We start from the raw sequence: 27538 nt of genomic DNA on the forward strand, positions 1-27538 counted from the left end.
ACCGCAGGTCATCATATCCCTTCTTATTGAATTTACTTCTTGGTGGAGCTTGATTTTGAAACCATTGACGTCTGATCCGAAATGGATGGACAGTGTGCCGGCATTGGAGCCATGGAGATTTGAATGATGACTATACAAATAGAACAGAAACATAATGTCTCAAAGCCTAATCTCATGGTGGGGTCACAGTAAAGCTTTTGGATGGGTAAGTACCCCTGCTATAGATCAACAATGGAACCCTCTTCTCATTCATTCATGTTCAATAAAAATCTCAAAATGGAAAATCTCTCCCTTCATTTGGTCATTTAGAAAGTACACAACTGAACATTAGAACATTTAAAAAATGTTTTGACGAGAACAGGCTATTCAGCCCAACAAAGCTTGCCAATCATTTCCGCTTGATTCTTCTAAAATACACGAAGTTGAGTTTTGAAGGTTTTTAACTCTTTGAGGGCTGAATTTTTTTTTCCTGTTTTCTGAAAGGCATAGCAATGGTTTCACATATAAATCAGCATAAAAGGTCTTTTGCCACATGCTGTGGCTCCTGTCGGCCCCCGTTTGGTGTCTCTGGCAGCAGCGGCACCGCGGTGGCAGCTCGACAACCAGCAGGAATACGGACAGCAGTAGCAATCGCAGGGTGACGCAATCTGGTTTGTACCTCCTGTAATCGTAAGAGGCAGTCCTCCCAGGTGAACGTTGCCGTAGGTGCATTAGCTACACGGACATGTTCAGCACCACGATCAGCTGACGCTGGCCCCTCACTTTCGTTTTCGATCTCCAGATCACTTACATCAAAATCCGACAACTCAGAGTCCGACTCAACGACACGATACACTAAATGTGCATTTTGTTTTGCGCATTCGCGTTGGGCTTTCGCCAGATGTCAATGCCATTTGAGGGATTGTTTGCTCTTCTCTACTCATGCATGCGCAGGAAATCTCGGTCAAATCAACAAAACTAACTTTAAAGAGAATCGAACTAAAACAGAACGGCGAGTTTTGTCACAGTTTACAGGTGATTACCGTCCTCTACCCATGAATTTCAACAAAAGTCGACATCCGCCCTGAAAGAGTTAAAGTCCTGCTGTTTACCAGGGCTGTCTTAAGAACATTATAGGCCCCCGGGCAAAGCAGTGCACTGGGGCCCTACCTACACAATCACTCAGCAAGTCACAACATACATACACCATATTGTCAAACATATAGGGACACCTGCCTTTACACACACACGACCTTTACTGACATCCCATTCTTAATACATAGGCTTTAATATGGAGTTGTCTCACCCTTTGCAGCTCTAACAGCTTCAACTCTTCTGAGAAGACGTTCCACAAGGTTTAGGAGTGTGTTTATGGGAATTCTGGACCATTCTTCATAGAGAGCATTTGTGAGGTCAGGCACTGATGTTGGAAGAGAAGTCCTGGCTCGCTCGCAGTCTCTGCTCTAATTCATCCCAAAGGTGTTCTGTTAGGTTGAGGTCAGGGCTCTGTGCAGGCCAGTCAAGTTCCTCCACACCAAACTCGCTCATCCATTTCTTTATAGACATTGCTTTGTGCACTGGTATGTAGTCATGTCTCCATCCCCAAACTGTTCCCATGAAGTTGGGAGAATGAAATTGTCCAAAGTGATTTGTATGCTGAAGCATTAAGTGTTCCTTTCACAGGAACTAAGGGGCCAAGCCCAACCCCTGAAAAACAAGCCCCCACCATAATCCCCCCTCCACCAAACTTTTCACTTGGCACAATGTAGTCAGGCAAGTACCATTCTCCTGGCTACCACCAAACCCAGATTCGTCCATCGGAATGTGTGATTTGTCACTCCAGAGGACACGTCTGCACTGCTCTAGAGTCCAGTGGCAGGCGGTGGGCTTTACACCATTGTATCCAACGCTTTGTATTGCACTTAGTGATGTAAGGCTTGGATGCAGCTGCTCGGCCATGGAAACCCAATCCATGAAGCTCTCTACGCACTGTTCTTGCGCTTTTGGAGGTCTGTAGCTATTGACTCTGCAGAAAGTTGGTGACTTCAGCACACCTCAGCATGCGCTGTCCCCGCTCTGTGATTTTACGTGGCCTACCACTTCATGGCTGAGTTGCTGTTGTTCCCAATTGCTTCCACTTTCTTATAATACCACTAACAGCTGACCGTGGAATATTTAGTAGTGAGGAAATTTCAAGAATGGACTTATTGTGGCATAAGGTAGCATCCTGTCATGGTACCAGGCTTGAATTCACTGAGCTCCTGAGAGCGACCCATTCTTTCACAAATGTTTGTTGAAGCCGTCTACATGCCGAGGTGTTTGATGTTATACTCATGTGGCCATGGAAGTGATTGGAACACCTGAATTCAATGATTTGGAGGGCTGTCCCAATACTTTTGGCAATAGAGTGTAGATTAGCATGGGGCCCCTATGCTCATGGAGCCCCTGGCCAACTGCCCAGTGTGCCGATGCGTTAAGATGGCCTTGCTGTCTACCACACTACTTGGTTGTTTATTCTCTGTGTCTATAATTCTCTCTGGGTGAAGAAAAACCTCCTAATATTTGCACCCTTAATAAGTTGCCTACTGTGTCAATATGTTCTTCTTTGAAGTCATTTTAAACTAACCATTTCAATCCACTGAACTAATTCCTTTCATTATTTTAAACACTTCAATCATGTCACCTCTTAATCTTTATTTGCTTAAAATGAAAAAGTTCAATCCTTTGATCATTCCTCATAACTCATCCCATGCACTACTGGAATCGGCCTAGTCACTCTTCTTTGGACTTTCTCAAGCGCTTCTATGTCTATTTTTATTGCCTGGAGACAAAAACTGCATGTAGTACTCTGGTATCTGGGTAAGAAATGTCAACCAAAAGGCAACCACAAAATGTTCCAGCATGTTTTAAGGGGATCACACTGTGGAAAAGGCTTAATTGCTGGTGTAAGCTGCTGAGATGAGGTTGTAAATGTTTACACCGTTGTTGGGATGGTTCAGGCATCAAGTGATATTTTTGTCACCCTGCTGATCTTGGCTTGTTATATGATTCCAGATTGGACTTTACTCCGTGTGAGGTTTTCATATTTGCTTTCTCTGGCTTAGTATGGATTTTCACTGTGTACTCTGGTATCTTCCCATTAATTGATTGAGTCTTTCAGAATCAGTGCCCACCTTTTATAGCCTTGTGAGCATCAGCAGCTCTCTTTATGAATTCCCTGTAAATTGCTTGATTGGGGCAACATTTACTTCCACCAGATTTGTGCAACAATGAGCAGACTTGGTTGAGAAGCTAAATAAACTCGCAACTGAGTGTCGGCCATTGACTTGATGTCTCGGACTCTAGTTACTCTCACAGCAGAGCTGGTTATCCACGTGGCATTCTCTGGCATTTTCTCTGCTGTTCTCTCCACCCTTATTTCAATTTAATATAAATGGAAACTAATAAGTTTGAGTGATCTACTGTTACTGTGTATGTTACTGGCCATTGTAACATAAGACATGGCACCGTCCGTATGTTGGGGCACCTTTCAGGAAACCCTTGTGAAGCCCAGGGCACATACAGCTGCCCTAACCCTGACACCGAAAGGCAGGACATGACTTTTCCACACGGCACACTGTTTACTTATTCACAACACCGTCCAGCACCAGCCCATGGCAAAGTCCTTTTGCCACCAGTCCTTCCACCTCCACTCCTCCTCCAGAACTTACTCTTCCTCCTCCCGACGGTTCTATTCAATAAAGGCGCGCACAAAAAAGGCGAGCTTCAAAAGGGCGACCTCAATTGGGCGCGGCGAATAAAGGCGCGCGTAAATAAAGGCGAGCTTCAAAAGGGCGACCTCAATTGGGCGCAGCGAATAAAGGCAAACGCAACAAAATTATTACAGAAAATGTATTAGATAAAGGCAATGATTGAATGTATAAAAAGGCGAAAGCAAGAATATTAAAACATTCGCTCAATTGCTTGTTCCAATCAGCATACACATAAATGGTATGATCTTTTAACATAATAATAATTCATTTTATTTAAACAAGGCACCTTTCTAAGCATTCAAGGACACCAAATAAACAATAAATTAAAAAAAGCACATTATAAACAAAACTTAAAACATCAAAAAATATAAAAATTAAAACCAAACAAAGCCACTGTAATCGTAAAGAAAAAGCCATTTTAAACAGATACGTTTTTAAGTTTACATTTGAAAGCTGAAAATGATTCAATATTTCAAAGCTCAGTAGGTAGTGAGTTCCAGAGCTTGGGAGCAGAACGGCTGAATACTGTGCTCCCCATGGTGGTTAGACGGGCGAGAGGGACGGTCAGATGGATGGAGGAAGACGGGAGGGAATGGCAACATGAAAAAGGTCAGACAAATATGGAGGGGCGAGATTATGAATGGCCTTAAATGTTAACAGCAGAATTTTAAAATCAATTCGAAACTTAAGCAGGAACCAATGAAGCTGCTGCAAGACAAGACAAGTAATAGATGGGGTTTCAGTAATGATGGGAGCAGCAGAATTCTGGACTAGCTGACTTATGTAGAGATTTATTAGAGAGACCAAAGAGGAGTGAAAGGCAATAGTCCAGACGAGAAGGAACAAGAATGGCAACGGTATGGGAAGTGAGGGAGGGGTGGATACGATTAGTGTTAAGTAGGTGGAAGTAAGCAGACCAGGTGATGTTATTAATGTGAGATTGGAAAGACAGAATACTGTCGAGGATGACACCCAGACTCTTGACCTGAGGTGAAGGGGAAGCAACAGAGTTATCAATAGCAAGTGAAATACAGAAGTTGAACATGCATACGAGGCCATACGTATCTTGTTTACATCTTTGAGAAAGAGAGGGTATTCCAGGAAATTTTTTAAGGGAAATTAAAACAGAAATAGCGGAAAATTATAAGAACTATTTAACTTTGCCATGTACTTCCCTGAATACATTTACAGGAGTCCCTCAGCTTCTGTGTATTGATGGAGATTCCGTAAGCAAGGAGAAGTTGTCTTGTTTGACTTGGGCTGATTCGTTTGAGGAAAGGTGGATTCAAAATAATAATTGTTGTGGAAATAAAAATTGGCAGTAGTGGTGGTATGGTGTATACTCGGTTTGTTTATTTTCTTGTTCAAAGATTATTGGCTTTGGATAATGATGATTCTGTACCAATGAGGAGAACCTCAGTTTTGTCAGTGTTTAATTGAAGAAAATTTGAAGAAAACCAGGATTTAATTTCAGCAATGCAGTCAATAAGCAAAGATGGTGGAAAAGAAGATGTGGGTTTACTAACAAGGTAGAGGTGGGTGTCATCAGCCTATATTGTAATGTTATGAATTTCCCCTTGGGGATTAATAAAGTATCTATCTATCTATCTACAGTAATCTCTCGCTATATCGCGCTTCGCCTTTCGTGGCTTCACTCCATCGCGGATTTTATATGTAAGCATATTTAAATATATATCGCGGATTTTTCGCTGCTTCGCGAGTTTCTGCGGACAATGGGTCTTTTAATTTCTGGTACATGCTTCCTCAGTTGGTTTGCCCAGTTGATTTCATACAAGGGACGCTATTGGCAGATGGCTGAGAAGCTACCCAGCTTACTTTTCTCTCTCTCTTGCGTTGACTTTCTCTGATCCTGACGTAGGGGGATTGAGCAGGGGGGCTGTTCGCACACCTAGACGATATGGACGCTCGTCTAAAAATGCTGAAAGATTATCTTCACGTTGCTATCTTTTGTGCAGCTGCTTCCTGAAACGACATGCTGCATGGTGCTTCGCATACTTAAAAGCTCGAAGGGCACGTATTGATTTTTGCTTGCTTGTTTTTCTCTGTCTCTCTGTCTCTCTCTATCTCTCTCTCTCTTACTGTGCTCTTGACGGAGGGGGTGTGAGCTGCCGCCTTCAACAGCTTTGTGCCACGGTGCTTCGCATACTTAAAAGCTAAACAGCCCTATTGATTTTCCTCAGGCCTTTATGACAGTCTCTGCTCCTGACTCCTTTGAAGAGGAAGATATGTTTGCATTCTTTTAATTGTGAGACAGAACTGTCATCTCTGTCTTGTCATGGAGCACAGTTTAAACTTTTGAAAAAGAGACAAATGTTTGTTTGCAGTGTTTGAATAACGTTCCTGTCGCTCTACAACCTCCTGTGTTTCTGCGCAAATCTGTGACCCAAGCATGACAATATAAAAATAACCATATAAACATATGGTTTCTACTTCGTGGATTTTCGTATTTCGCGGGTGGCTCTGGAACGCAACCCCCGCGATCGAGGAGGGATTACTCTATCTATCTATCTATCTATCTATCTATCTATCTATCTATCTATCTATCTATCTATCTATCTATCTATCTATCTATCTATCTATCTATCTATCTATCTATCTATCTATCTATCTATCTATCTATCTATCTATCTATCTATCTATCTATCTATCTATCTATCTATCATATAGTGCATTTCATTATCTATCCATCCATCCATAATTAAACAAATTAGGCCTTCAGCACACATCTATTTCTAAAGAGGAACTTCTTATGTATAAATTCTTATGCAAGTCAAAAGAAAAAAGTATTAATTGTCAAAATCTCATCATTCACTTTGTCATGTGCTGGGTACAAGTGGTCTAGAATTTCTTAGTTAAACATAACAGGCGCAGTCGAAAGCAGATTCACATACACATAATAAAACACTCCAGGATACGTTTTGTTTTTCTGCTACATCGGGCTCAAAAAATGATTCCTAAAATTGCCCCTGGTGATGAAGGACACTGATGAGTAGTCCTCCAGTCACCCAGCAACTAAAGTGTCATGTCTCTTGTTCAATAAAGATTGCAAATGTTGGATCAATATATTCACTTAAGATTTAGAAGAGTTTTCGTTTTTTCTTTCTGTCAATTCTGCAAATGTGATTTGATCTATGTAGGTGAAACGAATGGTGGCATGCAGATAGCTCTAGAGTTCATCAACTTTTCTTATGGTGTGTGCTTGAAGTTAGTGCTTTAAAAATGATTTGACAAGAAAGATAAATGAGTACTGTCATCTAGCTCATAATTTTTGCCTTCTTGTTGTCCTCCATGTCTTTTTTTCGCTGCAGCACTCCCCCCACCTCTCCTCTTGTAAAATGACATATACTGCAGCACAAGCCGGTCCAGATGTGACCTACTGTACATGCTGAGCACATGCGTTCACGCTACATTTTTAAGTTCAGTCAGTGTGGAATGTGTGAGGGTTTGTTGTTTTTTTTCTTTCCTTTCTTCTTTGTGGAGTGCCAGTGCTGTAATTGATATGCCATGTGCGCTATATTTCAAAGCGTTGCTTTATTATCCAAGTTCTTATCCAAGCAGACAGTTTTACTGATGGGGTTTTGGAGCCTGGGCCTTGACTTCAAGGAAGATTGGATCTTGGCAGAGCGGATCCCCGGTGTCTACAAGCCAAGCCATGTTGTTGCGGCTTCCGCAGGTGCCTGCCCAGTGCTCTGAACGAGGTTTTTATCCGGCACGCTCTTGCTGTCTCTTTCTCGAATGATTCCTGCGGAGCTCAAGAAATAAAGCATAGCTGAAAAAATATTTGCTGCCTTCTGCAAAACTGGAACAAATGCTTACCGTCAGCAAACTTGTGCTGGCGCTCGAGAGTCTTTAGAGGAATCTGAAGCAGCCGGTTTGAACTTTTTTTTTTCTGTTTTAGATCTGCTTCCAGTATGCAAATGATTTCCAGGTGTCTAGATACCCCAAAGTTTTATGTGCCAGTACCCTTTTTCCATTATTATTAAGCAAGCAGAATGGATGGGCATATTTTTGTTCCAATAAAGGAAGAGACCCAGACAAACGGTAAAGCCATCAAATGTAGTTAACGCTTCGTATTTGGTTAAAATGAATATGCGTTCACTCAACGACTGGGTTTTTCACCAGGAAATCACTAGAAGCTGTGGCTGAACTCCATCTGTGCTGGGTGAAAGGAAGGAACCAGCCCATTACAGGACACACTCCTCCAAACACCTGAACGTGTTCATTTTGGAGTAACAAATGACTTTAACATGAATGCCTTTGGGTTGTCGGAAACCAGGATACCCCAAGACATCCTTAAAGTGTGCTTCACACTACAGGACTAGACATGGCTTCCTGTCAGAGAACATTTCACATTTAATGGTGGCAGGCAGTTCCAGAATCTCATTGCCTTGGGGTACAGCTGAGAATCATGGAAAGTCATGGTCGCAGGATAGCTGTAATTGGGCCGTGCTCAGCCGTGAATTGCAATTGAAGTGAACAAAAAAGGGAAGTGAATGGAATGTGGAAAGCCGTGCTATGGTTTGTTGCTTGCTTGGCTGAAACAAACCCTAGGATACTGTTTGTCGGTGATTATCCAAGACACCCTGACCCAGATGAAGGTCACTAGCAATTTTCCAAGAGGGTTCAATGCTTGAGGGTATGGTGTAAAGATCATTTGATTTTCCACGGCAGTTTTTGGTTGCGAAGAAGCACAATAGGCAAGAAAAGTTTAAGAAGCACTGGATTACACAATTCTATCAGGACTATTCATTACCAATCTGATCTTGGTAGCAAGTCAGCATGGAGTACACAGAATAAGCTGTAATCTCTTGTTATTTTTATTTATTTATTTAATTTATGAGTTTAAATACTTGGGATCGACAGTACAGAGTCATGGGGATTGTGGAAGAGAGGTGAAAAAGAGAGTGCAGGCAGGGTGGGATGGGTGGAGAAGAGTGTCAGGAGTAATCTGTGACAGCAAGTGAAAGCTGGTCTCACTACCGTCCTGTAGACCTTCCCTATGTTATACGGGTTGGAGACGGTGGTACTGACCAGAAAGCAGGAGACAGAGCTGGAGGTGGCAGAGTTAAAGATGGTAAGATTTGCACTGGGTGTGACGAGGTTGGACAGGATCAGAAATGAGGACATTAGAGGGTCACCTCAAGTTGGACGGTTGGGAGACAAAGTCAGAGACGCGAGATTGCGTTGGTTTGGACATGTGCAGAGGAGGGATGCTGGTTATATTGGGAGAAGGATGTTAAGGATAGAGCTGCCAGGCAAGAGGAAAAGAGGAAGGCCTAAGAGATGTGGTAAGAGAGGACATGCAGGTGGTGGGAGTGGCAGAGCAAGATGTAGAGGACGTGAAGATATGGAAGAAGATGCGGAGCGACCCCTAACTGGAGCAGCTAAAAGAAGAAGATTTATTTAATTTTGTAATGTAACAACAAATGCAAAATGTTGAAAAGACATAAGTGCTGTTCATACCCTAACATACAACGCACATCTCTAACTCTAGAGGGGTGAGTCTAGTGTTGTATCAAAACCGGTACCATACCGGTAACAAATTGATACTGAAGCAAATACCGTATATACTCGCGGATAAGTCGGGACTTGATTTTACAGTATAATTTCTGGTATTTTATAATGTCGGTTGTATAAGTCGAATGCAGAAAACTCAAGCTATTGGTCCAAGAGATTATGATATGCTAATGCCCCCCTGAGAGAGTAGCCACGGAGCAGACTGCCTTTTTTTTTTTCTATGTGTGTGTGGCAATGCGCTGTATCAGCGTGTGCTCCTAACTCTCTCTCTCTATTGTGCCTACGTGACCACACGGTAATACCCGAACTATTCTAAAGCAACGTTTGCACTGATTTGTATTTTTTATATCTCACACCCTCATACACCTTTATCGTAAGAGCATCCCTTATCTACGATGGATCGTTCGATCAGAAGAAAATATGAAGCTGGTTTTAAATTAAAAGTCATTGAAGTGGCGAAAGAAACTGGTAACTGCGCTGCTGCAACAAAATTCGATGCATCTGAGAAACTGATGCGAGATTGGAGGAGGCAAGAAGATGCAACGGGCGTATAAGCCAGGGTCTGATTTTATGATCGATTTTTTTGACTTGCACGTGAGTATATACGGTAACGAATAACCAATATCCCCCCCCACCCAAATGGAACCTGACTACTTTGTCCAACCAGACCGTACACACGCGTGTCACCTGGTTATACTACACTCTGCTTTCCAACCAGAGGCAATCAGACTACTGAACTTTTCCCTCTCAGGTTTTCGAGAGCGCTGATATATGTATATCATAGCATGCAGCTGGGTTTTCATTTAGTTTGGAATCTGTAGCAAATATATAAATAAAACTTCAGAGAATGAGGAGGGGGCTTAGGGGACCTGTGGGTTTGTTAAAGTGTGAGGTGCCAGCATGCCACCATTAACTTCTGTGACCGAATTCAGCATGATGCTAGTATTGTACTGTTTTAGAAATTTGGAAGTTCAGTACCCATATACCATACAGCACTATGTGACACTTCTAAACTGATGTTACCCTGAAAGTAAATAATTGACCCGTTTTTTGGTTGTTGCTGTTTTATTTTTATTTATTTTTTTAATAAATGAGTGCATTTGGCAATATTTTTTCCTCCTCTTGTAAAGCTGTATAATATAAACCTGGGTCTCAAACCCAATACTTTCCTGAAAAATGTTTTTAAGCCAATAATTTTTATAATGATCCAGATTTTTCCATTATTTCATTTTAATAGAAATATTTTGTCCAAAATTATTTTAAAAATTCCTTAATATTATTATAATGTCAATTTGTAAAGTATCATTGAAAAAATTGCAGACGTTAAATCTAGGAACTAAGATAAATAATACAAATATGATGACAATGTGTGTGCTGTTGCTTAATTTCCATCTCCTATGGGAAAATTCCAATCTGCTACTCTACCGTGAAATAATAAAATCATAAACACTGCAACTACATAAGTAATCAACAAGTCATCTGAGCAATCAGCCGACCTACCTTGTTGAAGGATTTCCAGCACTTAGGGCTAATCAGGCTTGTGGGTGTGAGGTGTCACATTTGTGTTGAATGCCAATCAACAAAAGGCGGCGAGTCACCTCTGTCCCCAAGTTGTCTTTCCATTTCTTAAACGTCCTCCTCTACAACCTCGGTCTCTTTGTCAGAAGCAGGAACATCAACACTTGTGATAAAAGACGCTGTCACTGCAATAGCCGCCAGGCTGGAAAACAAACAAGTATGGTGCTGACTCCCATGATCCTCTGCTTTATATATTGCTAGAAATGGGACAGCTGCTCATGCACGGTGGCGTTGTTATACATACAGTATATGGTTCAATATTTTTTCTCTCTCTTTATAACTGTGAAGTTTTCATTTCCTAATCAAGTATTCATTAAGTGAGGCTTGGCTACAAATGATTTGTTTGTAAATAACTGGATTTTGTTCTCCTATTTTACTGGTCCAGATGTCACCCTAGAGATCAGTACTTTTTTGATATATTTCACTGTTTATCAGTTTGAATTATTACCATCTTTGAATATTAGTTGGTTGTGGGTAATGAAGGAATGCACGGTGAGTCAGGTTGGGATAACATTTGGTGTCCATATGATCCAAAAATCTCTTGACCAGAGTAATTGAAAAATATGAGCATCAGTCCGGTATCTTACATTCCTGCATTTTGTTTCCTTTTAGAATTCCACATTATTTCAGGCTTCTATAGCATTGTATTACTAATGCTTTAAATATATCCATTTATTGAACCTGGTGTATCCAGTCATAGGGTAGGAGGAAGATGCCAACTTTGCTTAAGCAAGCTTAGTGCTAGAACTCCTCCTTAGTTAAGAAGCCAGTCCACTGATGGCACTAGTGATGAACGAACCCTTCTGAATTCATTTCAAGTTCAGCGAAATCATGGAAAAATTTGAGATCTTCGCTGAACTCCTGAAAATGCACTGAAAGACAATGGGGAAGAAAAAGCTGAACTAGTTTTGAGTCGATTATTTAAGTGCTTTGATGGGTAGGGAAATGTCTACCAATTATGTTGGACTGATTATTGTGACCTGAGCTGTAAGGCCGAGATGATAAAACTATTAGAATTAAACATCAGAACAACAAAATTTCTTGTAGACGCTTATAGATGGGAAGCGTGAATCCACTAAGGTTTGCCCCTAATGGATTCGAGAGCAGGTACGCCCCTCTATTTAACCAAAAGTTATAGTGTTGTCTCCCTGCAACCCTTTCCTAGATATTGTAAGTGGGTCAGGAATGGATGCATACACCTTGCTTCCACCTTGTATTTGAGTTTCACATAAATTGGCCTCAGTGTTTTTAGGGTCTTAAATCTACCTTGTGATGCTAGGTTTGTCAAGTATGGCTCTTAAAATCTGTTTTGTTTTTGCTTTTCAGTAGACCTGTGCGTCATCTAATTTTAAAATTGTTACATTTCATTGACTCCTTTTGTACCCGACTAACTTATTCCTGTTTTTCTGTTAATCTTCCGTCCCATCACCCCTATAAGATTGTTTGTTGGAGACCTAAGATGAGACTAGAGTGTCCAGGAAATGTAGCATCACTGAGCCGATTTACTGTTTAATGAAAGCTGTAATTATATAGAACAGTCACTCATCAATTAGCGGTATTTGTTTTGCTTTGCCAAGGATGTGGGAGAACAATCTCATGGTGCTTATTATCCCAATATAATAGTTCTATGCTCTAACTCTGAATTTGATGCAGCTTTTCTGTATCTAAAGCCAGCTAAGTGCTTTTAAACACAGGCAAACACATTTGATATGTAAATACTGCACATTTGTATGGTAATGTATGAGTTTCCAGGAATGAAGCTGGATTTTTATTTATTTATTTATTTTTTTTGGTTTATGGGGTGTGGGGGTGGAGCAGGGTGTTGATTTTTATAAATAATAAAAAAATAAACAAGCCGCCCAGCTGCGACATATTTGAAGGGACGATTAAGCGGCGATCAGAAACATTCACGAGCAAATTAGACGGATTCGTCTGTGTTTATTTTGTCTGCCAGTGCGGCTTTTCAGAGGCGTGGGAAGGGAGGGGTCTTTGCAGCCTGTCACATAAACAAGTCTTATTCATCTCCAGCAGCCCAGGAATGTCTCAAACTACCTTTGGTTAGCCTCTGGCTTCCTCAGCTGAGCTCCTTCCCCAAGCAGAAATGACAGCCCTTGCATAACACAGAGAAGGGAGTGGCCATTAGGGGCTGCTGTAGAAGTACAAGGCAGAAGGTCGCCGTCAGAGGTGGTGGAGTGAATGTAGATGATGTTGCGCTTTATATATTGTCTTTGGCACACTTAACTTTGGCTTGGGATTCGGGCTGAACAATGCAGGCTGAGAGTCTTTTAGGTGAGATGTCTTCTTTGTGTCATGTAGTTCATATTCCACTCGCTCGGCTTCCATTTTGTAGCTCTTTTTTGGGTTCACCAGTGATGTTTTTTCTCCTTTGTGTTTCTGTGACCTCCCTTTTGTGCCTTCTAGTGAACTTCAGGGCTAAACTAAATGAGGGTTAATTCTGGGGTTTGAGAAGTAGGTGGCCAAGTGGCTGCAGTTATCATTATTAACAGTTATTACTATCTGGCCGATGTCTTTTTCCAAGACAGTTTACAACATTTCTTGTTCCAATTGGAACACAGGCAGGTGGTCCCACATGGACACACAGTGTTAGTAGTAGGAGTTGAACCCACAAACTCAGGGTTGAAGACTAAAGCCTTTACCACTATGCCACACTGCCTGTCATAGTCCAGCCTCTCCATTGGGGGACTCTGACCCCAGTGTCTTCTGTGTGACAGGTGGGGATACTCACCACTATATTAGTGAGGATCTGTTGTTGTTTCATGTAGGCTTACTGCTTAACTTGTGCTAGACAAACCTCTGTGTCCCATCTGAGTAGTGCAGGCATTTAGAGCAAAGTCACAATCGTGGCATCATATGTCTTTGAATGAAAGAAAAGCAAACAAACAAAATGAGATGGTTCTTCTTAACAAATGCGTGTTAAATCGGGCCATGTAGTCTCCTACCTTTAATAGGTTTTGATGTGGGCGCTTCTATGTAACTTTACAAGTAATGGAGTTGCTAGTCATCTCACCCCAATTCTAACTTGTCTCGAGACAGTACCCTGAGATTTAGCTTAAAGCGACTGAGCAGGTGGTAGACCATGAGCCTTCCCTTGACTTTGTTGCTGTTAAAGATGTACTATTTCCTTTTCAAAGAAGGTGTGGCATTACATTATTTGCTGGTAAGTAGATACACTACCAGTCAAAAGTTTTACAACACCTCAGGTTTTTTTGATGCTGTTATGCTCCTGTCACACAAGCTGCTGACCCTCAGAAAGTTGTCTTCTGATTGGGTTGTGTCTTTGGGTCTGCCTCTTCCTATCAGAGTTTCTTCCAGTTTCCAATTGCCTTTCGATTGTGTAGGACACCACTGTACTCACTGACACTTTGATTTTATTTTTTTCCCAATTTCTCTAAACGAAAGGCCTACACTTCTAATGTTCTGTCTCATTTCATTTCTTAATTGTCATTTTCTTGCCATGATTCCTGGAATATTATCCAAGTAGTTCTTTAGAGGGTGTAGTGACATAGTCTGTCCCAACTGTGCTTTAAGACAGACAGAGGGTTTTTAAGTAATCAACAGAAGTTGGGGACACCTGCACAAATTGTTTGCTTCAACTTGCAAGGCTTCATTTACTTTAATTGCTGCAGAACATCTTTAGGGCTGTAGTAGGTTGTAACTAGTAGGTTGTAACCTATTAGTTGTTCGGGTGTGGTAGCGCAGTCTGTCCCAACTCTGCTTTAAGACACACAGAGGGTTTTTAAGTAATCAACAGAAGTTGGGGACACCTGCACAAATGGTTTGTTTCAACTTGCAAGGCATCATTTACTTTAATTGCTGCAGAACTTCTGTAGGTTGTTACCTATTAGTTGCTCCCTGAAGAGGGCCCATTTGTAATTTTCTGAAATTTTTCTTTTTTTTCATTTTTTGCTAATTTAAACCTCTTGGCAGTTTATTGCTTATTTTTTCACTATTTTATGTCATTCATTGTATTCCAACTGATTAAATTTGAAGAAGAACTGAAAAAATGGAGGTGTTCTAAAACTTTTGACCGGTAGTGTACTTGGGTTTGCTCTTTTTTGGCTAAGGCCTCCACTGCTCATTTAGTAAACCTAATCAGCAAACACCATATGATTAGCCTTTTATAAGTAATACAGGAGTATATATTTTGAAGGTTTTATAATGTTACAGTACAAAGATATTGAACAGACTGACATATTATATACTGAAATCCCTAATTTCTTTTTCAGTGATTTGACATATACACTAGTTTAAAGTCCATGAAATAGTGCATAGCGAACCTCCGCTCTGGTGGGCTAAGCCCGCTCCCCTGCTGTGAAATGCTCTCACTGTGCTGTCAAGGCACACTGCCAACAGTCATCCGAGTGCCAGTGCCACTGTTATTTCTGGCAGCTGCTATCATTGTGCGCTGTCTGTCAGTCATTCATCACAATCCCACCCAGGTCTCTTCCGAGCAGAGTGCACTCGCCTCCTACATTTATCCCAATCTGACCATCGGCTCCTCCTGTGTTTTCATGACATAATGCCAAGAGATGCTCATCCACGCTTGACACCATGTCCCACATGTAGGTTTTGTCACACCCCCGATGCTGTAAAAGACACACTGCCCACAATCCACAGGTCAGCCTGTCTCGAGCAGCGTTGCCCAATGATCACTCATTGACAAATCAGTGCAAAAATTGTACTTGTGTAGGAGTGGGAGTTTGTTAAAAAGAAAATGCAGGTGCCCTTCAAGATCCTTCTCTTTTCTGCCTGCTGACTAAGACTGGGTGTGTGGTTGTTTTATTTTAATTTTCTTATTTTGTCTTTTATTTTTCTTTTCTTCATTATATAAAGATCTTTGAGCTACTTTTTGTATGAAAATGTGCTATATAAATAAATGTTGTTGTTGGTATGGAAAGGCAAATGGCATATGCCTGGGTTGGCTGCGTACAGTTATGCTGCATTCATGAGAGTGACAATAAATCAATGGCCATCATAATTTGGGGGATAAACTGTATTTTTTTTTTTTACCTGAGCCGGCCCCCACCTCACCAGTGAACAGCAGTCTCTGTCTAATAGCTGCTTTGGCCGGAGAGCGAGGTCGTCCTTCATAATGGCAGTGTTATTTTGGAGGTGAAGATGGGATGCGTTCCATGGGATAGACTTAAAATACCAGTTTAACTGTGGCAATCTTCAGGTGAACTCCCTGCAAAGTTTGTAGCTCAGTGGCTCAAATTTCTAGCTCATTTGTTGCAAATAATGCTACCTGAATTAGCTTAGTTGTGACATATTTGTTAATCTTTCACCTCATTTAGTGATAAAAAGGCCTAATTAGCATAAGCCGCACTAATTTGTGGTGTTCTTAAGAAATATAATGATTTACTTCGTGAGGTAGAAGTACATAATAAACAAGAATAATTGCATCAGATATTTGAAAGATTAAAATGTGTGCTTCAGTTGGAATGTTTAAAGTCTAAATATTTGTCATTTTCCACAATCTGGTTGAAGTCCATAGAGGGCTAGATGCCTAGTAGGTGACCATACTTCAAAAATCACATCAGATTTGTATTCATTGACCATGAAATAGTCTAAAATGATACCCCATATGCTTATGTTTGAAATTTGTCATTTTTAACCACCTGGGAGTGGGTCTTAGAGTGTAGGACCACCGGTAAAGAATCAAATATCAAAAATATCATATTTGTGATCAGCAACCTTGAAATAGAATAAAACAACACTCCAAATGCCTGTTACCAATCCCCCTTTTTTTTTTAAGGTTCAACTTTTCACCCATCATATCCCATTAGGGGGTGAACCCTGGGGTGGATTGATGTGGCATGCACAACATCAAGTCATTCTGATCATTTTTGTTGGTTTAATGTTTCTCATAAGGGTCTAATCTCCTGCACAAAATATGATCCAAAATGGTCTAGAAGGTCAAAAATAGGTTGATCCCCAAAAGGCTTGACATCTTGCATAACTAGACATAAAGACAAGTCGAACGGTACATCATATGTGGGAGGGAAGGGGGTTTGTCATACTGGAGAGGAAAAACAAACCAGCGCTTTTAAAGCGTTCACAAGTAATTCTTATGAACACAATACAACATAATAACTAGGTTGGCCAGAAATGGAATGTACAGTATGTTGTTAAAAGTATTATGCTTTGTCTTCTGAAAAGAGTACAGCCTATCTTTAAGTGCATTTTGTCCCGACCAAGTAACAGTTTAACCGCAACCTCACCAAATGTTGCAGTGAAATTCAAGTTGATGTAACATCAGACGCTAACTCTGAAAATCCCCATAGCAAGTGAATAAACACGTACTCTTCATTATAATGTGTTATGTAAAGCTACAAGACAGAGGGACCTTCTGAAAGGCACCATGTTCTTTAACATATGTGAACATATGGTAATCGAATTCTCATTTCAGCAGTATCTATGCAGTTGGGTGACCTACCCCAGTAAATATCGCACAACGGCTGAATAGTTGTGCAATTCCTTAAGGCGGAAATGTCCATACGCCCTCTAGCTTCAGTATCCTGTCTTGCTCTCTTTGCCAGAAATAAATTCATGTGCTTCTTCTAAAGTCCAATTAACACTTACCGCACCAAGCCTGTGCCCAGACTACTACCCAAAGCGCACACTGTCACCTCATATATACTTGTTCGATTGCCGCATTGACATTCTCGTAATCAGTAGGTGGCAGTGTTTGGTCAATGGTGCATACATAACACTTTCATAGTACAGGAAATTAATTGTTTACATAATTGTTCAGCAAAAGATGGCCACACTGCTAATGGAAGAAGAATTGTGCCTGTTATTATGCGCTTTAAGTGAAAAACAAAAGGAGAAGAATTATTTTCTTACGTACTGTTTCGTTTTATTTATTGCTATTTGCAGTTTCATTCCATGAATTTGTTATCTCCTGAGCATCTTTGTGGTCTGGGAGAGAGGAATTATAGAGATGTCAATACCACCACACTTCTGTTGCCAACCTCTTATTGAAATTCAGCTTTTCGAATGCGTGGGATCTGCTTTGCAACCTTGTGTAGTCCGAAAAAAAAAAAAACTCCACATGCAGCGCACTCAACATCATTTTTTTCACCCTCGTGACCAAAGCAGATGCGTCAAGTATAAACCTGACTTAACTCTTTTTTTCTGTCATTGACCGATAGGAATCTTTTTGACCTCATGGGTCACACTTTCTGATGGAATGAGGATCAGAATGTTGATAAAGGTTAAAAGTTACAACACTGTTCCTGGGGGCACTTACTTTCTTTTTTTGGTGCTTCCAAATGCTACTTTAAACCCTATTGCTTTCTTTTTCAAGCTAAAAACCGGGCAGAGGCAAACCTTTGAAATGTTCATATTTTATTCTGAGGTCTTATATGTGGCATATGATATTACATTCTCTTTTTGGTGGTGGCCAACAGGTCTTTAGTCTCACAGATGGGACAGAGTTTGGTTTTTATGTCCATTCCTGCGTTGAGGGGATTGGAGCCAATCCTAGTAGTGTGCACAAGATAGGAGTCAACCCTAGCATGGGTGTCATGCATAACATAAATATTAAAATTCTTAGAGCTGCTTCAGCCCAACTTTGCATAACTGGAGGCATCAAACCTAAAACAGAAACTAATCCTGGAAGGGGTGTCAGCCCTAAACCAGGTCCACTTGCGCACACACCTAATATCACATGGGGGGGCTAATTTAGAATTGACAATCCAGTAAACGACGACACATTATTGAGATGTGGGAGGAAAATTGAAGTATCTGGAGGAAAATCAAGGTCACCACAGGGAGCGCATGCAAACTCTACACAGATAGCAATGGGTGAGGAATTTGAACCTGGGACACTTGATTGAAGAGCAATAAGTACCATTCATGTATTACTCTTCCATGCAGTACTTACAAAGCATGCTATTTTTCTTAATCAACTATAAAATTAAAGCTTAATTGAGAATGTTTTCTCTTTTTGTAGCCGAATCGTGCACTACTGATGGTATCACAGAGCAGAGTTCAAGCTTGAAGAAGATGAAATTTACCAAACGTTTTTAAGTGTGTTTTGTCACACCTTTTGTATCCAGAGTGATAGGAGCAAAAAATGAGTTTTAAAAGCATGTAGGCCTTTGTTAATGTCTAAAAGTGGTGAGTGAGGAGGGTAATTAACTTCTGGGAATCTTTACAATGATTATGTACTTACTACTTGGACTCCAGTTCAGTGATGAATGGCTGATCAGCGGTATAAATTTTAGAGATCTTATTTGCTTGAGCACATTCATCGTCCTGTACATTTTTTTTTTTCATAACTATTCAATCTTGATTGTGTCCAAGTGAAATCTGCTTGATGCGAGAGCCATCTATTCTCCAAATTAAAAGCTGTTAAGAATTTCCCCTAAGGCCCGGCCGTTGGATTAGTTTTGTTTTTTGGCAGAACGTCCCCGGCTTTTAAACCGACAATGCATAATCAATATGAAATGTTCCATCATATTTCATAATGTGCTTTTTCCCTTGCAGGGATCTCTGTTTTGTTGCTGCAGATGCTCCTGATGATATAGATGACAGATCCAGACAAAGAGAAAAGGACGTTGGATCAATAGTCCCTCCCCTACCCTTGTTTCCCTTCCCTTCCATTCCTCACGCCTTTCCTCGTCAACTGGAACTCATCTGACAGTGGAAGGAGAAAGTGGTACACAAGGGGGAGCAAATATGAAACCACTTCCTTGCAAAAGGCTTTACTTGTCTTTCCTATGGAACTTGCTGTTTTTGGGAGTGACTGTCTCATCGATGGTGACTGGGAGCCCGAAACTGTTCAAAACGTTCTCGGTCAGTGACTGGGGTTTAACTCATTTGGTGATCCACAATAAAACTGGCGATGTGTATGTTGGTGCTGTGAACCGGATTTACAAACTCTCCAATAACCTTACTCTGTTAAGAACTCACATGACCGGCCCGGTAGATGACAATGAGAAATGTTACCCTCCACCCAGTGTGCAGTCATGTCCCCATGGCTTAGTAATTACCAACAATGTCAACAAATTGCTGCTTGTGGACTACACTCAGAATCGCCTGATTGCTTGTGGCAGCGCCTCTCAGGGTATCTGCCAGTTTTTAAGGCTTGATGACCTGTTCAAGCTTGGAGAGCCTCACCACCGAAAAGAACACTACCTCTCTAGTGTCAACGAATCGGGTACCATGTCTGGGGTCATCATTAAAGGCACCAATGAGATGAACAACAAACTGTTCATTGGGACGCCCATCGATGGCAAGTCGGAATACTTTCCTACCCTCTCTAGTCGAAAGTTGATGGTGAATGAGGAGAATGCTGATATGTTCAGCTTTGTCTATCAGGATGAGTTTGTTTCCTCCCAGCTAAAAATCCCCTCGGACACACTGTCCAAGTTCCCTGCTTTTGACATTTACTACATCTACAGTTTCAGCAGCGAGCAGTTTGTGTATTACCTTACCCTTCAACTGGATACCCAACTGACCTCCCCTGATGCCAGCGGGGAGCAGTTCTTCACGTCCAAAATTGTGCGTCTCTGTGTCGACGACCCCAAATTCTACTCCTATGTGGAGTTTCCAGTTGGATGCACCAAAGATGGAGTGGAGTACCGACTCATTCAGGATGCCTTCCTTACCAAGCCTGGCAAGCATTTGGCCAGGTCACTGGGGATATCGGAGAAAGAGGACATCTTATTCACGGTCTTCTCACAGGGTCAAAAGAACCGGGCTAAACCTCCTAAAGAGTCAGCAATGTGCCTATTTACTTTGAGGAAAATTAAGGAGAAAATTAAGGAGCGGATTCAGTCGTGTTACAAGGGAGATGGAAAGTTGTCCCTACCCTGGCTGCTGAACAAGGAGCTTGCCTGCATTAACTCGGTAAGTGCTGAGAGTATGCTGTTTATGTTGTGCTACTTCTTCGAGAGAAGTTTATTTTAACCTTTTGTATAAGCAATGTTCTGTTGATGCACTTGTATTAATTTATCTTGACAAAATAGAGTAGTTGTTGTATCTTAGCATCTTACATGTCCTTAGCTCTATTTGCTCAGTTTAAAGCTTGATTGACATGGAGAGATTCTGATTTGGTAGAAAGTGTCTTCAGTGTTTGAGAGTGACGATTTTGAAATGTTGATCACTTATCCCACAGGTTTATTTATTTATTTACTATTTGCTAGCACAAGCTTGAGAAATGTGAAGAATTACTTTGAGCCAATGGATACCTCTTTTGTGTTTCTCACATATGACAACTTTGCAATGTCAATAGCTTATACCAGTGGTTTCCAAAGTGTGCACGGCTTCTTCACAGGGGAAATATTACAACATTTTCATAATTTTATTTCCATTTTCAATGGAATGTGATAGGACGCGACATCTGGCGGACGTGGTACAACTCACTTAGTAATAACTGTTTGCGGAAGCCTCTACAAATGGTTACTAGATGGCGCTCTATAATAATTAAGTTTCTCGATTGTTTTAGTAGTTTGTACAACTTTTCTCAGTACTTTGTGTTTGTATATAAATAGCTGTCAGTTTTGCCCGGTCTTAGTGTTGAATTAGTTTTCGGAGATTGTATCAACTGTATATTGTTGTGATTAAGTCAAGTAAAGTTTTTGAAGTATTTCTTCTCGTATGTATTTTTAAAAATGGATCGGTTTTTACTAAACAGTAATAAGCGTTGTGAGAGTGAAAATAAAGAGAGCACACCGTCAACCAGTAGCAACGTCAGCCAGAGTGTGAAGAAGCGTAAATATCGAATATATGATGATAACAGTTATTTGGACTTTGGTTTTACATTGACAGATGTCAATGGTGAAGAGAGGCCGCAGTGTGTAATATGTATGAAAGTTTTGGCACCAGAGTGTATGCTACCAAGTAAGTTGAAATGTCATGTAAAAACCAATCGTCCCAGCATGGTTAGTAAATCTCGTGACTACTTTACCAGAAAGTTTAAAAGAGTTAAATCAACAAAAAGGTGGTTTTTATAAGCAGGCATCAATACCAAGCAATGTATTGCTATCATCTTACAAGGTGATCTTAAATACGTGTTTTATTTATTTTTGCTTAACCCTTTAATTAATAAAAAAAAATATTGGCTATTTCGCAAATTAGAATTTGACGGGATGCGCCTTGGGAAAACTTGGATTCAGCAAGGGTGCCGAGAATCGAAAAAGTTTGGGAACCACTGGCTTATACAATACATGTTATTTAATTTTTGGTTGTTTGCTAACAAACTTGAGTAATGTGGAGATTTATTTTGAGCTGATAGATGCGTCTTCTGTGTATCTTGAGTATGACGACTTTGCAATGTCGATAGCTAATGCGGTGAATTTATTTGTTTTTAGGTTGTTTGCTAGCAAGCTTGAGTAATGCAAAGAATTATTTTGAGATGATACAAGCCTCTTCCATGTTTTTTGAGCATGATGACTTTGTAATGTCGATAGCTTATACCATACATTTATTTTGTGTAGTTTGCTAGCAAGCTTGAGTAATATGGAGGACTATTTTGAGTGTCTTCCGTGTTTGTTGAGTATGACAAATTTGGAACATTGGTGGCTTATCAAGCAAAATTTTTTTTGTGTTTTGGTGGAACAAAGAAAGTGGCTATAATGAAAACCTGTAGCCACTGCGGCCCTGCAAGATTTGAATTTTGCACCCGTGTTTTACTTAATAAGTGTTATTCATTTTTTTGAAGCTGTACGTTGGATTCTATTTGATGATTGGCAATTAAAAGTTCTTAATTGATGAGTGAGCTACCCACAAACAGTTGTTTTAAAACTCTCAAAGTGTCGCCCATGTTATGGCACCTTAGGATTGTTAATAGCTTGTATCTTATTCTTTCGTCAATAGAACGAAGCTGACACTGGTTGAGTATTGCTACTTCTTTTTTCATTTTCTAAGGTAAATATTAACACTTTTTTAGTAACACAGATAACCACCACCTTGCCTTTCATGCACTTTGCTTTCCTCTTGTTACTTTATATTTTAACAGACAGATAAGCTTAGCAGGCTGTGTTTGGTCAGGTAAGATGGGAGCCGATTTGAAGACGCACAGCCAAGTATGATAATACACACCCTACTGGAATTCTCTTGCAGAATTACAAAGTTGATACTTAATTGATGTGGAAAATTTATGTTAACAACCAAGGGGGAGTGGGTGCGATGTGCTCCCAGTTGGTCTGGCATTAAAGTGGCGCTTGAAGAGATGGCTCCCAAGAAAACGGTGTTAAGATTGCCAGCTGTCGTCCAAGCTGCTCATTCAGATCAGAGTGGCTACACTTTTGTGTTGTTGCTGGCATTCAGACACAAAGACTCTGAGAAGATGAGTAGAGGATTTAAAAGTGGGCAGCCATCAAGGGTTGGTTTTTAGTCTCATAAAGTTTCCACCTCAGAGAGGTGATGGCTATTTGTAAACTTTTCGTGTGTGCAAGATTACAGGTGATTTGGATGTATGTCACAACTGTACTAGAACCACCTACTCCGTTTGTTAGTTTGAGTTGCCGGACATTAAATATTCTAGTGGTTTGTAATTTTTAGTTAGCTGGACTCTCCATGTCCTCAATTATATCAGTCAAGTTGTGCAAAATTTGCATGTTAAGGCTGGTTGAGCCCCTTTCACCTGCCATTCCAACGCAGTTTATAAATAGCTTCTTTTCTGCCACGTGGGCACCAAATCAAGTCGGTGTCTTATTGTACACTACATTTTAATAAAGCAAGTAGGCTGACTTATAACTTGCTGCACGCACTTCACGAGGAGAATTCATGCTGGGTGCCCTCCAGTAATAAAAACACATCAGAGGGCAATAGAAAAAAGCTCTTATTTGTATGTAAAAGTTAGCTAAAGTGTATACACTTGGGTGTTCTGTAGGCCACGTGATGCCATGTTCAAATGCCAACTTGGCTCTTTGCCCTCACCAGCTTAGACTGATGTGCCTCACCTCACCAGGCCAGTAGACTCCAGTAGGGTTCCATCCTCTCAGACCTCAAACCAGCACATTCGCACTAATCACTAGTAACGTTTGTGGTTCATTTACCCAGGCTGCTGTGCCGTGCCACAAGACTACTACTTCCTAATAGTGGATTTTTCTAGTAACTGGAAAGAGCATTGGAAATGCTAATCATTTAATACAATTTTGTGAGCATTCACTCATTAGAATGATATTAATTACAAAAACACTGCTTTCCAACACGCCTCCGAGGAGCACCGTAGGAAAAATGACATTGGAAACTGGACATGAGATACAAACGGCAATTTTTATACATTTCTGATGAGCAAATGGAGAGCATCTGCCTCTGAAACCTTAGATAATCTGATGTCATTTAATGGATCATTTCTACTCCGTTGGATCATATTCGGGGAAAATGTTTTATCTGCTGAGGCTGATTACAGCATCTCTGGCGATGAGGGAATGAGATGCAGGTGCCCCCATTTTAATGTATAAAGCTGGAAAATGTGTGCATTTTGAAAACCTTTGGCTGCCTCTTCTGTCAGAGTGGGAGGCATAACCTTTACAGATAATAATGGTAGTCACTTTTAAGGGGAATTTTTTCCTCCATATTTCTCAGCAGCAAGTATTAAACTGTCCTACCCAAACCTATTGCATGTATTGTGTTTCAGTAGCCTGCTTAGCCTTTTAAATGAGATTAGTGGAGAGCTTTAGTCGCCAGGTCAACATAATAGGAAACTGCACCGGGAAAAGGGCAAAATGGCAAGAATTAGAAAAATAAGCAAATCCCCGAGTCAAATACATAGCTGCTAATTGCTGCTTTTTTAACATTAGTATAGAAAAAAAAACTATTAATGGAAAATTAACATGTTTAGATTGATGAAACATTTTTCAGACTAACTAATGTGTACTTATATGTGAATATGTCTGTACTCTTCATATAGATGGACAGGCTTTTTACAGACGCTCAATAAATAAATACAAAAATAAATGCATAAATAAATAAACACACACATCAGAATGACTAAAAACAAAAAGAATTTAAAAGAAAGGAAAAAAAGAGTAAAAAATGAAAATGGAGCAAGAAATAATGACCAAATATCCACCCTGTTTGATAGACAGAACTCCTAAGGGGAATATTTGGATTTTTACAGAAGCTCAATATATAGATATATATTACTAATTATATATAATATACCTGTGGTGGGTTGGCACCCTGCCCAGGATTGGTTCCTGCCTTGTGCCCTGTGTTGGCTGGGATTGGCTCCAGCAGACCCCCGTGACCCTGTGTTCGGATTCAGTGGGTTGGAAAATGGATGGATGGATATATAATATAGTGTATATTCATTGCATTCGTAGTCTGAGTCCCGACCTGAATTGTGTGGGTGGTTACCTACCAGGTAACGCTTGTGGTTGGTCTGCCATTCGGCAAACATCCGCCACAGTGCCCTCTTTCAGTTGCAAGAAGCAGATCATGGAATGTTGCATAGTTTACTGTCAAATAATGCAAAGAGTACACGACACGTGCTTCACCCTAATTCTGGGCTCATCAGGCGTACACACTCTATTTCTCCCCTCTCGGGGAATTGAACCTCGGACGTCAATGTTAGAGGTGAAGCCTCTTACGTTGCGCTGTGGTGTGTGGTTCATTTATTTGACAGCATCCACAAGCGTTACCTGGTAGGTAACAACCCACACAATCAGGTTGTGATTCAGACTACAAATGCCATGAATGTAATTACCCCGATCTACATGCTGTCAAATAAACGAACCACATGCCGTGGCACAACGTAAGAGGCTTCGCCTCTAACGCTGACGTCCGAGGTTCGATTCCCCGAGAGGGGGTGCAGTGAGTGTGTACGCCTAGGGGCGCATACTCTTTGCATTATTTGACAGTAAAACTTTGCAACATTATATGATCTGCTTTTCGCAACTGAAACGTGGTGGATGTTTGCCGGCTTGCAGACAAACCACAAGCATTACCTGGTAGGTAACCACCCATACAATCAGATTGTGATTCAGACTATGAATGCCATGAATATAATATATACATATATATAAATATACTGTATGTATATATATATATATATATAATATATAAAAAATATGTTGACACACACACAGGTCTGAACATACACTAAAATAACTCAAAAGAAAAGAAAGACGTCTGACTTGGCGGTCCCAGTCCCAGTGTTTGGCGGTCCCAGTCCCAGTGTTGCAGTATACAGGCATATTGCAGTTGGTATAAAGGAGCCCCCTAAGGTTTCTTCACACACTTCTTTGATGGCTGAAAGTCCTCAGTGTTTCTGTGTCAGAGAGAGGATGTTTAGCATTGTTCACAATGGCACTCAGTTTTGTTTTAGTTCCAGCCTACCTCCAGGGGGTCCAGAGTGCGTCCCTTAACTGGGCCTTTATTGAAGTCCTGTTACTGGCCCAGAACCCCACAAGTTGAATGACATAATATTATTCAATTTTTTGTATTGTTTTTTAGTAGTATTTATTTTTCAGTTAATAGACAGAAACTATAAGTGAATAAATTTAGTATGTGCCAGTTGTCCAGTTGTAAGATAAAACAGGTAGTCCATGATGATCATGTCATTGTTTATAAACCCCCAAATTTGTTTTTACCTGGGGGAATCCCCCCCCCCCAACACACACACACACACTGCTCCCCTTCACCCCTCCCCCAACTGTGCCACACATGGATTTTTTTGTAAATTAAAATTTACAAAATGTCTAATATTTAGTCAGTATCAAACCACACCTTTCTTCATACGTTATTTTATTTTTTTGACGTTTGATACACTTTATTAATCCCCAAGGGGAAATTACCTTTTCACATGACCTTTGGGGGGGGTCAGAGTGTAGGGTCAGCCATTGTACATCACCCCTGGAACAATTTTCAGGTGAAGGGTCTTGCTCAAGGGCCCAATGGAGTAGGATCCTTTCTGGCAGTAACCAGCAACCTTCAGGATGCTTAGCCACAGAGCCCACCACTATGCCTGTAATATGTAACGACATGTAAAATGAAATCCAATCTACATAAATTTTACATAAAAATATATGTGTGTGTATATGTAAAACAACAAAAACATTAGATTTCATAAGAAAAATGAATTGGTACCCACATGTGTACAAACTGTCTAAAATGCCTTGTTAAACCCCCCAATACAATAGTTTTCGGATGGATAAAGAAATACCACCTTTAATTTTACCTAACAGAATTCCTTACTTAGCAATTTAGATCTGAAAACAATGGTACTTTAGGCATTTAAATTCTGTGGGTGGTATCCCAAAACAGAAAGTTGAGAACCCTTGATTTATATTATATAAAGTTTATTTTTATATTGTTATTATTTTACACTTAATGAACAGATATAGCGGGTTGGAAAATGACTGACTGACTGAACAGGTAGTATCCTACCAATCACAAAAGCCATCTGGGATTTTGCGGCCTGGCCGTATCCTTTCTAAATCTGTCTTTTGCTCTTTGCTCTTAACCTAGTGTTCAACAAGCTTTTAAATAATACTATTTTCCCCAAAGTGTTTATGGTGACTAGTAATGGTTTCCGACGTTTCCATACACTAGTAAACCTGCTGCACTGTTCACAGTTTAACTTGTGAAGAGCTGATATCCATCCATCCATCCATCCATTATCCAACCCGCTGAATCCGAACACAGGGTCACGGGGTCTGCTTGGAGCCAATCCCAGCCAACACAGGGCGCAAGGCGAAGAGTTGATGTGT

At 40.6% G+C, this 27538-nt stretch overlaps 1 protein-coding gene across 2 annotated transcripts in view; it reads left to right on the forward strand.

The window, feature by feature from the left end:
* LOC114668853 (plexin-A1-like) overlaps nucleotides 1–27538 on the forward strand; it is a 727343-nt gene that overhangs the window by 73333 nt on the left and 626472 nt on the right. For both annotated transcript variants that reach the window (XM_051921286.1, XM_051921287.1), the window contains exon 2: nucleotides 19362–20726. In XM_051921286.1, the coding sequence (XP_051777246.1) occupies nucleotides 19554–20726 (1173 nt within the window). In that variant the 5' untranslated portion in view covers nucleotides 19362–19553. The remainder of the gene's footprint in view (nucleotides 1–19361; nucleotides 20727–27538) is intronic.

Source organism: Erpetoichthys calabaricus, chromosome 18 (assembly GCF_900747795.2).
Source record: "Erpetoichthys calabaricus chromosome 18, fErpCal1.3, whole genome shotgun sequence".
Classification (NCBI taxonomy): Eukaryota; Metazoa; Chordata; class Cladistia; order Polypteriformes; family Polypteridae; genus Erpetoichthys; species Erpetoichthys calabaricus.